The following is a 16,987-nucleotide window of genomic DNA, read 5'->3' on the forward strand; positions in this document are numbered from 1 at the left end:
CACTTTCCTTCAGAAATGTTAGCTAATGATAACAATCCATCCACAAATTTGGGTTAAACCCCAGCTGGATCCTGATATGCCATATTTCTTTTAAACTATTTTTGTTAGCTTCCATAGGGCATAATTAAGATGGGTGTGGCCAATTGTATATATCTCTGTTACTATTGAAAGTAACTCAGAATGTTTATATTTTTCTGCCTGAATTGTAAATACTGATAATCTCACTAACTAGGTACCTCATACACTTCTTCACCTTGCTTCTTTTACTTATTGAAACTTGTATCTACCTTCTGATTCTCTTATTTCTTCTTACCATATAGGTAGATAGATAATCATGCCTTAGGGCTCCTTATTAAGAAGCTTACACGTCTTAGTACACACGTGATCTGCTGAAGACCTCACATTTACTCATCATAAACTTAATGCAAAATCAAGTTCCTCTAACTCAACTTTTCCACAACCACATTCAATCTCTTACCAACCATCTTCTTTCTGGATGTAGGTTTCATTGTATTACATATAAAATATAATTTAGGAGTTTGAATTCTTACAAAGGAGCTCTATCTAGAGTAAAAAGAAAGAGTGGCAATCCTAAATGCATGTAGCCTCCTGCTTATAAGTGTGGTGCACAACACACCCATAAACAAGACTCTACTAGACACAGCTTGTAGAATCCCTAGGACAGAACTGCTCTGATACCATTTCTATCATGACCCACACCGAAGGGGCACGACGGGCACCCGGTACCTTACTCAACTGTGTACCAACGTAACTTATCTTTGTTATCATACTATCATGGGTAAATGGGCCAAAAGGTCCATCATGAGATAACCAGAATAAAACATAAAGGAATACTAGACATAGGACGACCCAATATGATATAGAAACTTATACACATGACATATGGGTCTATAAGGCCCACATGATCATTTGTATACTCAAAACGTAGGCCGACAAGGACATACAAGTATCTATGTACATGACATCTGTCTACAAGCCTCTAAGAGTACATAAACATCATATAGGTCGGGACATGGCTCCACCATACCAGTCAATACATGTCCAAATTATATTGACCAAATAGGTAACTTCGGAGCAAGTGGAGTGCAACAACACCTTTTTGCTGAGCTGATAGCCTACTAGGAGGACTGTCAACCTGTAATATGGGACCTATGGGCATGAAACACAGCGTCCTCAAGCAAAAGGGACATTAGCACAAATAAAGTAACGAGTATGTAAGGCATGAAAGCAGTATGTAAAAGACATGAAAGAAGCATGAAGTAAAGGACTCAACCTGTAAGTTTGAATAGCTCTGTGAATCATGAAACATTTATAATGTCATACATGTGCGTATAAATGTCATATCATGCATAGGTATATGCATACATAATATCATCAATCCTCTGAGGGCATCCCATAATATCATCTCAGCAACTGTGGGAAAATCATCAACGTATACCAGCTGATCAGGTGGTGGTGCGTATATAACACCATAACCTTTTCCCATATCTCATATACATATAATATACGCGTATATAACGCCATCTGGTCATGAGTCAATGTACATGTATAAATAAGTGCAATGCATAATGAAGTAAGTCAATAAGATCTCTCGGAATGTCATGAGACCCATGAATAGACAATATGGTAGTAGGATATATGGGGAATCAAGAACATAGGCAACCCTAGTACTTCTAAGAGTAGAATCATTTATGAAAGTTGTGTGCTTGCTCATTTCGTGGTATCATATGGATCATGCCAAAAGGAAAGAAGGGATAGCCTTAACATACCTGTATGATATCTTCCTTATTACTCAACCAAGCTCGACACAATGTCTTGCATCTACAACAAGTGAAATGATATTGTCGTTAACATATAATGTCGTACCATCGTATTTGGCTAGTCGTACGGCTTGAGGAAAATCGGGCAGCAACTCCCCTATTTTTAATACATCCCAAAGACCACTAAGGGTCATCAACAGCCCAACAACAACAACTATAACCAACAATAGCAACAACAACAATATAATCCAATGTGAGTTTCTCTGATTATCTTAACAATCATATTGAGCGGCAAACTCATTTTTACTCATAATAAGATATGAATTGAATCCAACTCTTATTCCATAAATTAGTTTACAACCTTCATAATATCATACTTATATGTACCATATTATTTCTAGTTTAAAACATCCATAAAATGCCTTATAAAACAGCATCATACGTCCCGCACCTTAATTTTTATCGTCAATCACTTGTTTTTCATCTTTTCTTGTTCAATCAACTTAATTAACACCTATAAAAGCTTAACAAAAGTAGTCACAACATTATCAAATTATTTATCACAATTTCCAGCCACCACAAACTATATATTTAGCCACAAAACGGTCCAACCAAAAAGACAACCATATCCTATGTCCCTTCAAGTGCATCATATGATTTTTCACTCAAACAACACAACCAACACAAGATTAACCTTAGGCACAATCAAGAAGATGTTATACATACCTTGGATAGTAGCTAAAACTCAAAACCCTATCTCAACTTATCCCACAATATCCCTCAATCACACCATAACACCATAGAAGCATTCTTTTGTAGTCTTTAACACCTTTAATGATGATTTGAGTTGATTTTCCTTGAGTTTGGTTATTGGGATCTTGGGATATGTTAGGGAGGGTTTTGGAGATGTTGAGAGTGTTTTGGTGTGAGTAAAATCTGTATTGTTGACGAGATATAAGGGGATAAGGCCACCGCCTCAATTCTCCAAGCAGGTGGGTAAGCTGCCTGCTTGGCAGCTTGAGCAGTGCCATTTTGGGCACTTGTATCTCTCTACTCCAACATCGTATTGACAAACAGTTTGTAGAGTTGGAAACTAGACACATAGAGCTTTAATTCTATATAAAGATATCCATGTAACTCTCAATAGATTGAGAAAAAACTGTGCCGCAACCTGACCTATAAAACTGCCAGTTTCTCCGAAGTGCGACGACGTGACTTGGCGACCTTATTTTATAAATTCATATTTCTCTACCCCGATGTCGTATGAATAATTGGTTTGGACCGTTGGGAACTAGGTTCCAAGGCCTTCATTTTGATATATAATATGTCCCAAAAAGACGTCATTTAACACATGAAATGTATTGCTCAAAACTCTTCATTACAAGGCAAATCCTTAGTCGGTTTTTCCGCAACTTAAATCCGATTTTTCTTAAACTTTATATTTCATATCAAAACATCATATATAGCCATATCATGACTTTAAACTCATTTAAATCATGATTAACAAGTCTCATATTCATCTTGACTTACTTAAGACTTCAGTAAACCTTTCTTATTCTTGTAGAAGGATTTCGTCCTTTTTGAGTTTACATTAGATAATCCTATAATGACAGTGACGTCTGAAGTACGGGGTGTAACAACATTAAATCTCTTTATATACTTTTAAAGAGTATCTCATTTCTGAGCTTAAATCAATTGACTTACGACATACTTTCACGTACAAAAACATGAGGTGTAACAATATAGATGAATTGAGAATCTGAAAATTGTATTAGAACTAATAAAGGAAAAATAGTAGAGTGAAAAATAAATTAAAAGAAGTAGCTCAAAGCTATAAATTGTCATCTAGAGTCTCTAGTCTCTAGTATATGTTACTTCTGCATGCTAAAGGAAGAAAAGTGATCTTTGCAGCATACATAGGGAAGACGCAACTGAGCAAGATGCAACAAAGATGCCATTAGGAGTCGTTTAGAAACAAGTTATGCAAAATATAAAACAAGTCGTTAGAAACAAGTAATTATGAAAAGAAATCAGCCAATAAATACAGTTAAATTCTATTCGATATAAGTTCCATCAGTATAAAATTTTGACACCCTTAACATTAACAAAAATAAAAAACTACTAAAATTGATAAGTAGATACGTATATCAGCAAACACACAAATCCCACGAGTCGTGATGGCAAGTCGTAATGGCATTTAACTTAATTTGCTAGGTAAACCAACTAACATAATATCATCTAATTAGAAGATCAACAATAAATAAATAAAAATAAAAAAGGAAATTTGATGCAAACTATTTAAAGAACCGTACAAGTCATGAACAACTGAAATTTGGAACTTCAATGTTGGTATGAGAAAAAAACATTATTTGTTTGAATATACATAAACACAAATACAAGTTTTAAACTACCATGAACAAGATGGCAGCTAATGTCTTCAACGCTCGCTCTAGAACTCCGCAATAGCTCAACCCCAATTTCTGCATGCAAAGTACATAAGTATAGTATGAGTACAACTGAACTCATGTACTTGGTAAGTATCAAGACTAACCTTAAAAGAAGTAGTGACAAAGTTTTAATCAAAGATACTCACTGTATATAACCTGTGCAGCTCATAAGCATATACAACAACAGAGAAACGACCAAGCAACAATGGATATTAATAATAAGGTTCACACTCAAAGAGGATGATAATAAGCATACTTTTGGATAACAAGGTAAAAAGCATATAAAAATGCCCCAATCCCGCATATAAAGGAGATATATAACAAGTAGCTTTAACTCGAATACTTCTACTTTAATGTAGAGTGTCTATACATGATAAAGAGTTAAAGACCCAATTTCACATTAATTTTCAAATAGCATTTATACGAATACTTCTACATGAGTCTAAAATATTTATGCATGGCGAAAATTCAACATATACATCAATTAACGCCCTAAAAGTGTCCAACAATACACTAACAAGCTAAGTCTCATGCATATGTAAAATGCATGAATTTGCATATGTCGATGATATACATGAATGCTTCTACATGAATCTAGAATGTCAATGCATGCTCAAGACTCCACCATAACTAATATCCAGCATATCCCATATGCTCCAACATGATCCAGCACATCCTATGTGCTCAAACACAATACATGTATCACCTGCGCTCACAGAATCTAAGGTAAAATGGGTAATCACCTGACTTTGGAGGGATAAATCCATATCCAAGCGCCCGCACAGAAACTCATCATGCCATAACATATTAATATCACAAGAACAGCACGACATAGACCAGCCATAACAATATCAATCGCATGGACAATTCACGTGTCATAATCATCTCAACTACACGGACAACTCACGTTTTATAATCTTAGTCCATATAAAAGAATCTTATGCAGGAATGTATGCATATGAAGAGATAAGCATGTATGCACTTGGACAGAGAAATAACCATGCAGGGATATATGCATGTGTACATGAGATGATCTCTACGCATGATGTATGCATATGTATAACGTACGACTATATCTCCAACATATAATCCAACATACAAATAGCCATTATGTCCAAATAAAGCATAATAAACGTAGACATGACTTACAACATGAATAAGAAAGCTCAAGTAGCTATACAAATAACTAAAGCATATCACAAATAAAGTATGTACCAAAACAAGGCATAACGAAGCTTAAAATATGCAGCGAGTATGTTGTAACCTTAGAACCCGGATATACGCTCGTCATCTCTCATATACGTCACTCCCAAACGCATAACATATAACATGTAAGCCTAATTTTAGAAAATAGTTCCTCAAGTTGAGGTTAAGCAAGATACTTACCTCTAAACTATTCCAACAAGTCTGAATGACTAATTGGACTTGATTAAAGTCTCAAAATACGAATCGAAGTGCAATAACATAAAAATCAAACTTGTGAACTCTTAAATTCTTCAAATTGCCAATTTTCAACTTAAAGCGCCGAATCAACCCCGGGCCACCCGAGATCCAATTTGAATATATGTATCAGTCTAAAATCATCATATGAACTTATTGAAATCTTCAAATCCCGATTACGAGTCCGTTGACCCAAAATATTGATTTTGGTCAACTCTCTTAATTTTAAGCCTCTAGTCATGAACTAGGTGCTTTAAATCACTACCGAACCCCATTCGATCCATTCCATCCACGCTCGCAAGTTTGTCTTTTGGTGTTTAATCGATGTATTGTTCCATGTCATATTAGTTACATAATAATACTCCAATTGGCGCATTAAATTTGTAGAGAAATGTATATTTTTAGTCACTCCGAAAAGTGTAAAAATTACATGGGATAACCACTTTTAAAGTGGTATTTACTTTTTATCCAGTATTTTTAATGTTGGACAAAAGTAGCCACTAGTCTACAACAATGGCCCAGTGTAATCCCACTAGTGGGGTCTGGGCAGGGTAATGTGTATGCAGACCTTAACCCTACCCCGATGGCAGAGAGACTGTTTCCAGGAGACCCTCGGCTCAAGAAGACGACAAGAGACGATATATTAGTAACATCAATAGAGTCATAATAAAATAACAGCAAAAGTAGCCACTAGTCTATTAAAATTAATATAAAAAGACGGTGTTACCCTTTCTTCTATCTCTTTTCTCTCCATGTTCTCTTCCTTGCTAGTCTCTTCGTCTTCCTAGGTGTCAAAGTAACGAAAAATAAAGAAAGTAGGGATAGATATCTCGCCTTAGCTTTTATCTCAGAATGCAATTCCTTTTGGAACGGCTATCCCATATTTAGAACACACGCCTTTTGGATTTAGTACTTCATCCCATATTTCTTTTTCTCTTTGTTTGAATGTGTAGAGTTCCTTAAATTAGAGTTCCAAGTTCAAAAAATAAGAATATGTAGTCCTGAACTTAGAGTTACAAGTTCAAAAGTTAAGAACAGGTAGTTCTAAACTTAGAGTTACAAGCTCAAAAACTAAGGACATGTAATCCTTAACTTAGACTTGCAAGCTCATAAATTAATGATAACTAGTCCTGAACTTACAGTAACAAGTTCATAATTTAAGGACACTTAGTCCTGAATTTAGAGTTGGAAGTTCAAAAATTAAGGACACTTGGTCCTTAACTTAGAGTTACAAGCACAGAAATTAAGGACAGGTAGTCCTGAACTTCGAGTTCTAAATTCAAAAGTTAAGGACATATAGTCCTGAACTTAGAGTTACAAGTTCAAAAGTTAAGAACAGGTAGTCCTAAACTTAGACTTACAAGCTCATAAATTAAGGACAACTAATCCTGAACTTACAGTAACAAGCTCATAAGTTAAGGACACTTGGTCCAGAACTATATGAGCAGAATGGTATTTTCGTCCGGACGGGTAAAAATTTATTAAAGCAGAGCCTAAAAACTAAAACATTTTAAACAGTGGCTTAAAAGTAAATACATATGCTATTAGCCCCCCCCCCGAAAAGTTGTCGACAAAATGATTTTTTTGTAAATGTATACATATAATATACATATTTTATACACCATTTGGCTACGGAATGCAATTAGTTTTGGCCGACGGACAAATATTATATTTTTCCATAAATTATACCAGGATTAGCTATGCTAGATTCAAAATACAAACCAAACACTGGATTCAAATACCAAATTTTACACCATGATTTTGTTTCATTTAATACATCAAAACCAAACAAGTGCATGATGTTCAGAGTTACTAAAATTGGAAATTGGAATAGAAAATAGGGATTCCAGTGAACCATGCCCAGTATAAGATTCTAGTTCATTACACGGCAAGTAACCTTGCTCAATGCTGGTCCCTATTCGGAGCTTTTTGCCCAGAAACTTAATGATACGTGATCATAATGCATAGTTTCCAGTAATGGGTACAAACTCACCACCTCAAAACACAACAGGATAAGATGACATCTTCCATATTCCAGGTGATGATGCCTTTTCGAATGTAAATAAGAAAAAACATGAAATAGAACAAACTTAACCAGTATTCTGCATTCCAGCAGCAATACCCTTCATGGTCAAGATGAGTGTGTCCTCCAAGCCAGGGGCGTATTCGCTAGTCGGGTTCAGCTTCACAAGTTCAGCAGCTGGCTTTGATTCCATGTATTCCTTGGATATGTGTGGCCTTGGTGTGACACTGTAGTTTGGGTCACGAATACGCTTTAGGGTGTAGGCTTGGCACACGTTCAAAGTTGTGATATAGGAGTCACGCAACCTGAGTCGTTGTCTCAAGTAGGGGTCACCCTCCAAAAGATCCTTGTGTCCAGCAATCTATCGAAAAAGGAAAAGAGAGGTTTAGATGTGATAATGTAGAACAATCAATTGCGAAGCAATCAAGCACGATAAGTGAGAACTGATCCTTTTGAGAAAATATTTACCTGCAGCAGGAGGCTCTTTGTCTCTTCGTAGTTTGACCTCAGTTGTTCACCGAAGGACCACAAATCTTCTGAAACCAGAAGCTTGTCGTATAATGCAGCAATGCTGGGGTTTCCTTTGGCAAACACCATTTCAACCAAATCAATTGTTACCCTAAAGAATGGCCATGCATTGTACATTTCCTGCAGCATGCGGAGGTTTTTGATATCCTTGTTGATGGCATACTTAAATGCTGCTCCAAAGCCGAGCCACACGGGCAGATGGAATCTAGTCTGAGTCCAGGCAAAGATCCATGGAATAGCTCTAAGTGATTCTATGCCTCCGCTGGGTTTACGCTTTGATGGACGGCTGCCAATGTTCATTCGACCATACTCTAACTCGGGTGTGGCCTGCAATATTCATGATTGGTAAAAACTAATTACAAAACTCAAGGCAATATTTGTCACATCTACAACTAATAACCAAGTTCATTTCTAGCATACTTACCAGGCGGAAATACTCAACGAATCGGGGTTCTTTAAAAACTATTGATCGATACTTCTCTGTAGCAACAACTGCAATTTCGTCCATAAGTGCACGCCATTCTGGTTTTGGAGAAACTGGTGGATGCATCCCATGTTCAAGGGTAGCAGCAGTAAAACGCTGAAGTGTCCTAAAACACAAGTGTTCCTCCCCAAAACATTGCTCAATGACCTCACCCTGAACTGTAACACGCAGATTTCCATGGATTGTATCGGGTGGTTGAGACAATATAGCAAGATGGGTGGGGCCACCTCCTCGTCCAACAGTACCACCTCTGCCGTGGAACATAGTTAGCTTCACGCCGTACTCCTTGGCAACTTTTACAAGCTCCTCTTGAGCCTTATACAGCTGCCACGCTGCTGATAACCGACCTGCATCCTTGCCAGAATCAGAGTATCCGATCATGACCTCTTGCTTGCCATTTATCCGGTTTCTGTACCACTCAACTGAGAAAAGACGTGCAACAGCAGCAGGAGCAGCATCCAGATCAGCCAACTTCTCAAAAAGTGGAACAACTCGTAAAGGTTGCTTCACTCGGCATTCACGCTGTAGAAGCTCAACTGCGAGCACATCAGATGGTGCAGTGGCCATTGAGATGATGTATGCCCCGAAGCAGTCAGCTGGGAGTTCGGCTATGACATGGAATGTGTCCAAAACGTCGGCAATTTCTTCAGTTTTTGGAAGATCAGGTCCAAATAAAGGTCTCTTGCCGCTGAGTTCAGACAGAAGCCACTCTTGTTTACGTTCTTCAGACCATTCTCGATATGAACCAATTTCTAAGTGCTGAGTAATAGCATCAAGCACATCGGTATGGCGGTCTGACTCTTGTCTTATGTCAAGTCTCACAAGTGAAAGTCCAAAGGTCGAAACTTGTCTTAGGAAATCCAGAAGGCTACCGTCAGCGATGGACCGATCACCACAAGCACAAAGAGATCTGTAGCAGAGCTCAAGAGGTTCCAAGAACTACAGAAAACATATGACCATATTAGTGTTATATGACCAAAGAGACTAAGTGAACTTTCACTCCTTAATTTTAGGATGTTCTGTACATAGAAAGCAGTCACATGAAAAGAAAAGGTGTAGTAGTATAAAACCTGCTCAATATTAGTATAAGTTGCTTCCTCTGGAATTTCAGAGTATCCATGGGCTAACAGTTGGCGAGCACGCTCGCGTGTCTGATACAGCTTATCTCTCACATCACCAAGAATTACCCGATAAGGTTCATTTGGAGGAACTTGCTTCCAAAATTCTGCATTAGAAGAAAATGTTGAAAGGTCTGAGAATATGCCATTGCTCTGTCCCAAAGAATTATTCTTTTTTTGGAGGAAAGGAACATCTGTCTAAGAGAAATTGAGAGAGCTGGTTTGCAATTTCTAAAAAATCAACACTGACCAGAGCAACAAATGCTAGAACGACCTCTTTTTCTCTGTTTAAAATCATAAAAAGTAACACCCTTTCCTTACTTTTCTTTTTCTTTTTTGATAGGCAATAATGAAAATAACACCCTTGTCTCACTTGAAAGGCGAAAATTGACTCATATTGCAAACAAGCATTTAACACATTCCTATCAAGTCATGCAAATAACGAGCTTTTTTCTTGGATTCAATTTCATGGAACAAGCTCAATAGCAATCACGAGTTACCTATGTAGTGTTTTGCATCTCTCCTTGAAGAACTGTGGAGTACTTCATCTGATCGCACGCGAAGCTCATCGTTGCAACGCCACATAGATAACTAAAAGAATGTGCAAGTTAGAAAAAATATAAAATAGTGTTGAAAAATGGCGCAACATCTCAAAATGGATCAAGACAAAAGTAAGAAAAACATGTCGGATACCTCAAACATGAGGTCCTCTATTTGTGAATAGTACAAATTGGCTGCCATCATTCTGGCCAACAAGCAAACATCTCTTGTGACCTCAGGCGTCACTCTTGGATTACCTATATTTAGAAGGGCAGGGTTGACAGACATATGAGGAATATTTACTGCATTTAGCAACTACGAAATCCATGTCCGGCATATATTAAAAAAATCCTTCCCAGAGGAGCAGAAGGAACATTTTGCTGTCATCCATCCCTTCAAAATACAAGGAACATTTTGCTGTCGTCCATCCCTTCAAAATACATTTCAAACCTCTTTGTAACAACATCGTTTGTATGACATTTTTTTGACTTTTATAGTGAAGGTTGTTATATACCTATAACAACATTTGACGTTTAGATATTAATGCGCCGTTATAGACAAAAATTATCAAAAATCAATTTTTCCCCTTTTATTGTTACATTTAAAACATAAGAAAATTATTTAAATTTAAAATCTCAACAGATATGCATAGTTTACTAATTAAATATTAAAGAAAGCTAAGTAAATTCATAACTAAATGTGCAACGATTTAAAATTTTGTGCAATGAAATGAAAATATTCAAGAATATCTTTAAATTAAATTGAATAAAATCTTTAAGTATGGATGTAACATAATATTCCTTATCGTACGTGGTGCATTAAAGTCTTTAGACTTATTATTCGTAATCTTAGAAATTTTATATGGTCGTTATAGAGGGATAATTTAACAAAACAACCTTATGTTACAAAGATGGTTGTTGTTGTCATAGGTAAAAGGTTGTTACAAAGATGGTTGTTGTTGCTATAGACAAAAAACTATTATAGAGAGGTAAAATATAACATATAAAATGGGTTCCAAAAAAACTTGGCTTTTACATTGATGACTATTATCGAAGTGTGTTGTTATAAAGCGGTCTTACTGTAATATAATCCCATTTCATTTTTTTGTCCTCAACTTTCAGCTAATGTAAGTGGAAACATTCTCTGCAGGAGAGGAATCATACCATCACGATCACCACCCATCCAAGAGGAGAATTGAATAAGAGGTGCATTATAAGGAACTCGTTCATCAATCCCTATGTTTTTGAGAGCTGTATCAACACGGCGCAGGAACTTTGGTACGCCCTTCCAAATTGTTTCATGGAAATAGCTCATTCCAGCTCTCATTTCATCTTGTGGAGTTGGAGGAGTTCTTCGGATCTCATCAGTGCGGAAAGCAGCTTGAATCTGCACAAGAAGTAAGCAGCAGACAGTTGTGAAAAACGAACTACCTCCAATGTTTCAGGATAAAATACAATTCAGATTAAATGGTTGTGTTACTGCAGGAAAAAAGTAAGCACATCCCTTCAAAATTATCGATCTACGTGGAGGTTGAAACATAGTTAGATTCAGTGTAAAAGGATAGAGTAATAGTACAACTGATACTTTACTCAACCGCCAGAAAAGCAAGGATTACTTGCATTACTGTAGTGGCCATCTCATGCAAATAATTCAGCTTCATAGTGACTGACTGATTAGAACAAAGTCATAGAAGCTTTCCACACCAAAATTTCACAAAATTCTATAAATAGAAAAAGTTTTTGACATCAAATGTTGCAACTTTGTTGCACCAGTAAAAGCACAAAGGTTCAGTACATTTTAAGTAGAGCTCCTACCACTATAACATGCATAATTTAAGTTTTGGAGTATTAACTGAATAACCAAACAGAATCTACAATAAGTTATAAGATAATTTTGGTTTTCCAATCTTATGCAAATTCTTTAATGTTTCCCATCTAGAAAGCTTAGAGAGTAAAACTACACTAATATATGATGCGGCATAGATAAATAAGATCGAATTTCATTCAAGGAAAACCACATGCATTAAGTAACTAAACTTTGATAATTACCTCCCTCTGTAAAGCCTCATCAAGCTCCTGCTTATCATCAGGTGTTATGTCTTTGGCATACAACTGAGCCAAGCAGTTGCGGATCCTGAAAATTTAGTTATAGAGTAAGGTTATAGTGGAAGAAACTAAACAAATTAAGAATGCAAGAAATTTGTTTGGGCAGAAAAGAGAATTTCCATCTACACTGATTAGAAAAACAAAAACGAAGCATAAAATTGACAAAAAACATGGTGATTAGAGACCAAACCTTCCATGCTTTTGAAGCAAAGATCTTCGGACAGATTGAGTAGGATGAGCAGTTAGGACGAGATCCACAGTCTGATTTTTCAGAGCATCAAAAACTTCTTGAGGGGACTTCTTCAAGTCCCCCACCAGTTTCTTAAAAGTTTCTTCAATATCTGATTCAGTTGTTGCATTGCTCTCATCGACAAAATCCCCCGTTTTCTTCAGCTTTTGGCGCCGGCGGTAGGCGATCTGAACCTCCTCGGCCAAATTGGCCAAGTTAAGCATGTGAGAGAAAGCTTTAGCAATGACAATTGAATCCCCTGGATCCAAACTTGTTAATACATTGCCAAGCTCCTCCAGTTTCTTCGGATCATGCTTTCCTTCATACTCGGCAGAAAGCTCATAGCACTCTTGGACCTAGAGTGATATTGAAGAAATCAAAGACTTTAACGTTGACCAGTCTTTTACAAGTACATCTCAATTGATTTACGATGACAGAAGCCTCCGCACCAAGTTTAGAATTTCAAATCACCGCATACGTTGATTTCGTCTACTCTACTAAACTTGTCAAACTACTAAAAAACGAGCGATCCACCAAGAATGAAGTAGATTACATCTAGCAATAAACCAGATTAAAGCTAACACAGAAATTCAATCTTTAGCTTCAAGCAAGAACTAGATTAAAAGTGGAAGAGAAACAACACCTTTTCTTTGTTGAATTTAATCGAGTTCAAACTAGTCAATCTTTCACAAGTATATTAATTAATTTAATCAACTCAATGAACCACTTGGTCAACCCCAAGATTAGGATTTTTAATCACCATAAACATGAAGATTTTGTCTACTCTGTTAAACTAACACAGTCTGACAGTCAAACTACTAAAAATGAGTCATCCACCAATAAGTAGTACAAACATGTTAGACCCAAGTGTTTGGGGTCAACTCGGTCAGAACAACAACAACAATAACAACATACCAAGTGTAGTCACACAAGTGGTGGGGTCTGGGGAGGGTAGTGAGTATGCAGCCTTGACATAAAATCCAATCTTTTATTCCTTTCTAGATGATTTAAAAATTCAATCTTTAGCTTCAAGCAATAAACCAGATTAAAAGTGGAAGAAAAACACCACCTTTTTTTTCAAATTTAATCAAATTCAAACTGGTGTATCCAAAAACCAAAGTAAAATCACAGAACTTCATCATTATTAAATGAAGAATACACAGCACCAGAGACCACTTTGGAAGATGATTGACAATTGACTATCCAATAGCGTTTATAGGTATTACAAACATTTTAGACTCAAGTGTTTGTGGTCAACTCAGTCGGAACAGACCTAAAATCCAGTCTTTTTATTCCTTTCTTGATAAGTGACTTAAAAATTCAATCTTTAACATAAACCAGATCAAGAATGGAGGAGTAAACACCCTTTTTACAAATTCAATCAAATTCAAAGTTGTGTATCCAAAACCAAGTAATATCACAGAACTTCATCAACATTAAATTGAGAGTAGACAGCAACGAAACAACATTTTGAAAGATTATGCACAATTGACTATATAATACCATTTTTAAGTATTACAAACATTTTAGTGAAGTGTTTGTGGTCAACTCAGTCAGAACAGATATATAAATCAAATCTTTTTATTCCTTTTTCCGATAATTCAATCTTTAGCTTCAAGAAACGAACCAGATTAAAAGAAAAAACACACATTTGAAATTTAAACAAATTCAAACTTTGTATTCAACAAGTAAAATTGCAGAACTTCAACAACATTAAATGAGAGTACACAACATCAAAGACCACTTTGAAGATGATTGATATTGACTATCTAATACCGTTTTTATCGTATAACAAACATTCAGACTCAAGTGTATATGGTCAACTCAGCCAGAACATACATAAAAATTCAATCTTTTTAAAAAAAAAAAAAATAAGTGACTTAAAAATTCAATCTTTACCATAAAATAGATTAAGAATGGAAGAGGAACAACACCCTTCTTTTCAAATTTAATCAAACTCAAACTAGTCAAATCCAAAAATGCAGCCAATTGCAATAAGCTCCCGCTCAGATCACAAGGATCTATTGTACGCAAACTTACACTGTGCACGACTCGAAACAAGGTCACATGACAGTCAAACTAGTCAAATCCAAAGACCAAAAATCACACAACTCCATCAACAGTAAATTGACAGCACAAACAAGTAAATAGGCCCAAAAAACAAAAGAAAGAATAATTGGGAAAGAAAACATACTGTTTCTTTGAGATCTTCACCATGCAAATCCTGAAGAATATCAAGAAACCGATCCAAAAGCAAAGCATCATACTCAATAAGCTTATCATCTTCAGAAACTTTACCAGGTACCAATTGCCTCAACTGTGCATCAATTGATGCCAATTTCTCCAAATTACGATTCGCCATTTCTCACTCTCCACTCCCCCCTCAACTCAACTATCTATTTAAAGACCCTGGAGCAAAGTACATAGCATAAAAATTATCGACTTTTTTACAAAATTACACTGACCACAATATTTGATCATGACACCCCAAGAAAATACAAAAAAAAAAAAAAAAAAAACAAAAAAAACAAAAAAAAAACAAAGGGACCACTAAATAAAAATAAAAACAAAGGGACCACTAAATTTCTAGCCACTCAAAAGAAACCAGTTGGCAACTCTGAGTAATCTAAGTTCTTACTGTATTAATTTATTTGCTATTAAATGATTTACCAACATAGAAAAAGTACCTGAATTTTGATATGTCAGAATACGAAAGTATATGAGAAGAAAAAGAAAAGGCAGCGACCCGTGTCTGAGGGAGTAATGTGATGTAAAGACACTGAATATAGGGTAGCTATATATAAGGAAAAAAAGAGCTTTTTTCTTTATTTTATTTACAGCCATATATTATATTGGCATTAATTTTATTGAAATTTAAAGTTTAAGTGATTACCTTTCATGCCTCGACATAAGTTGGAAAATAAGTGAAATGTCAATCTCAAATAAAAGTAGCTATTTTGGCTTTTACTTAACTGTCCTATGTCCTAAATGGAATATGCCTAAAGATTCTTGATTTATTTTCCAAAATTTGACGATACTCGATTTTGTCTACGAATAGAGATAGCTCATCTTCCTCCTTTATCACCACTACTAATGTACGACCCTTGGCATAAGTTAGCTTGCATTTCTCTTATTTGTCCTTTGTGTATTGGTCGAAATCTGACGTCTGCTGTCAAGCTTGCGAACGTCCCGTTCAGGCGACAAGACAGTGAAAGACGACATGACCAATTCCACATCCAACATTCTCGACACCCGTCGAGCCAGAAGAAACGACATTTAGAGGACGACCAAGAAAGACATAGAGTAAGAGAGCGTCGGACCAAGTAAATAGCAAAGGTCCCATGACTATATATAGTGAGGGAAAACCTTCGGTTGAAGGGGGCTCTCGACTTCTTTTCCCTTCTCATTTTTTCTCTTTTCTGTAATCTTCATAACAAAAGGAAGAATGAAGCACTCAAAGAAAAACATGTAAAGCAACCTCTCCCATTGATTAATGTGAGCCACAATGAAGAGCTTCAATAAGATTGATTACCCCTATTTCAGCTCAAATATCATCTTTTCGAGTAGCTCATTGATATGGGATTTATTATGTTTAACTAAGATTTACCCCTTCACTTTCTTTAATTGATTTGTTCAAAAAGGTTCCAATATCTTTTGAGTCAAATAATTTGGCGCCATCTGTGGGGATTTCTTAGTGAAATTTCCTAGTCTCTTCCAGATCAAAGACAAGAAATACGATTACCCACTGAAAAGAGCGCTAAGGCAAAGCCCAACCCACGCAGGTCAAAGGCACAACATAGGAGGGGAAAAGAGAGCTGAGTAGAGTCACCGAATTTAGGAATCATCGCCCCATCAACCATCGAAATGCCAGACAAAACGAGCAACGTCACAAACTTACTCTCATTCACCGATCCATCGGATAGGGGTAAGAAAAGTACCATTCCAACTCACCTTCTACTCTTTGCTCAAGCAGGAATACAAGTGCCACGCGGGCGAGCGAGTAAAGAAACATCTCAATCGGAGAATGGGAAACTACCACAAGACAACCGAAACATCGCCCGTTGATGACACCTCCAGGGCGGAAGGCAGGAATCAAACAAGAAAACTCCAATGTGTGCACAAAACGAACACAAGCAAAACAGCCACGTTTCGCACCCTCCGACATTACACTCTCCAATGCAAACCATATCAAGCGAACTGGGACTCCCCTAGAAGATGCCTGATTCTCCAAAAATTGGAACTGACGATAGGTTACTATTTCGATAAGTTCGAAATAACCTTTCAAGGCCAAG

The 16,987-nt window shown here is 36.5% G+C and overlaps 1 protein-coding gene across 1 annotated transcript; it reads right to left on the reverse strand.

The window, feature by feature from the left end:
• Positions 1-7,376: 7,376 nt before the first annotated feature.
• Positions 7,377-15,467, reverse strand: LOC104217758 (phosphoenolpyruvate carboxylase). Its single transcript, XM_009768071.2, has 11 exons — positions 15,383-15,467; positions 14,890-15,104; positions 12,657-13,051; positions 12,410-12,494; positions 11,525-11,747; positions 10,515-10,618; positions 10,322-10,412; positions 9,774-9,928; positions 8,644-9,642; positions 8,160-8,546; positions 7,377-8,052 (listed from the first exon to the last, which is right to left on the reverse strand). The coding sequence occupies exons 2-11, from the start codon at positions 15,055-15,057 to the stop codon at positions 7,759-7,761; spliced, it is 2,901 nt and encodes a 966-aa protein (XP_009766373.1). The 5' UTR covers positions 15,058-15,104; positions 15,383-15,467; the 3' UTR covers positions 7,377-7,758.
• Between the last annotated feature and the right edge of the window lie 1,520 nt (positions 15,468-16,987).

Source organism: Nicotiana sylvestris, chromosome 6 (genome assembly GCF_000393655.2).
Source record: "Nicotiana sylvestris chromosome 6, ASM39365v2, whole genome shotgun sequence".
In the NCBI taxonomy this organism is placed as follows: Eukaryota; Viridiplantae; Streptophyta; class Magnoliopsida; order Solanales; family Solanaceae; genus Nicotiana; species Nicotiana sylvestris.

Coding starts and splice junctions, on each gene's coding strand:
- LOC104217758 (XM_009768071.2), bottom strand. CDS start 15,057: ATGGCGAATCGTAATTTGGAGAAATTGGCATCAATTGATGCACAGTTG. Junction 10,619..11,524: donor GATGGGTGGTGATCGTGATG/GTATGATTCCTC, acceptor TTCTAAATATAG/GTAATCCAAGAGTGACGCCT. Junction 10,413..10,514: donor TAGAGGACCTCATGTTTGAG/GTATCCGACATG, acceptor ACATTCTTTTAG/TTATCTATGTGGCGTTGCAA.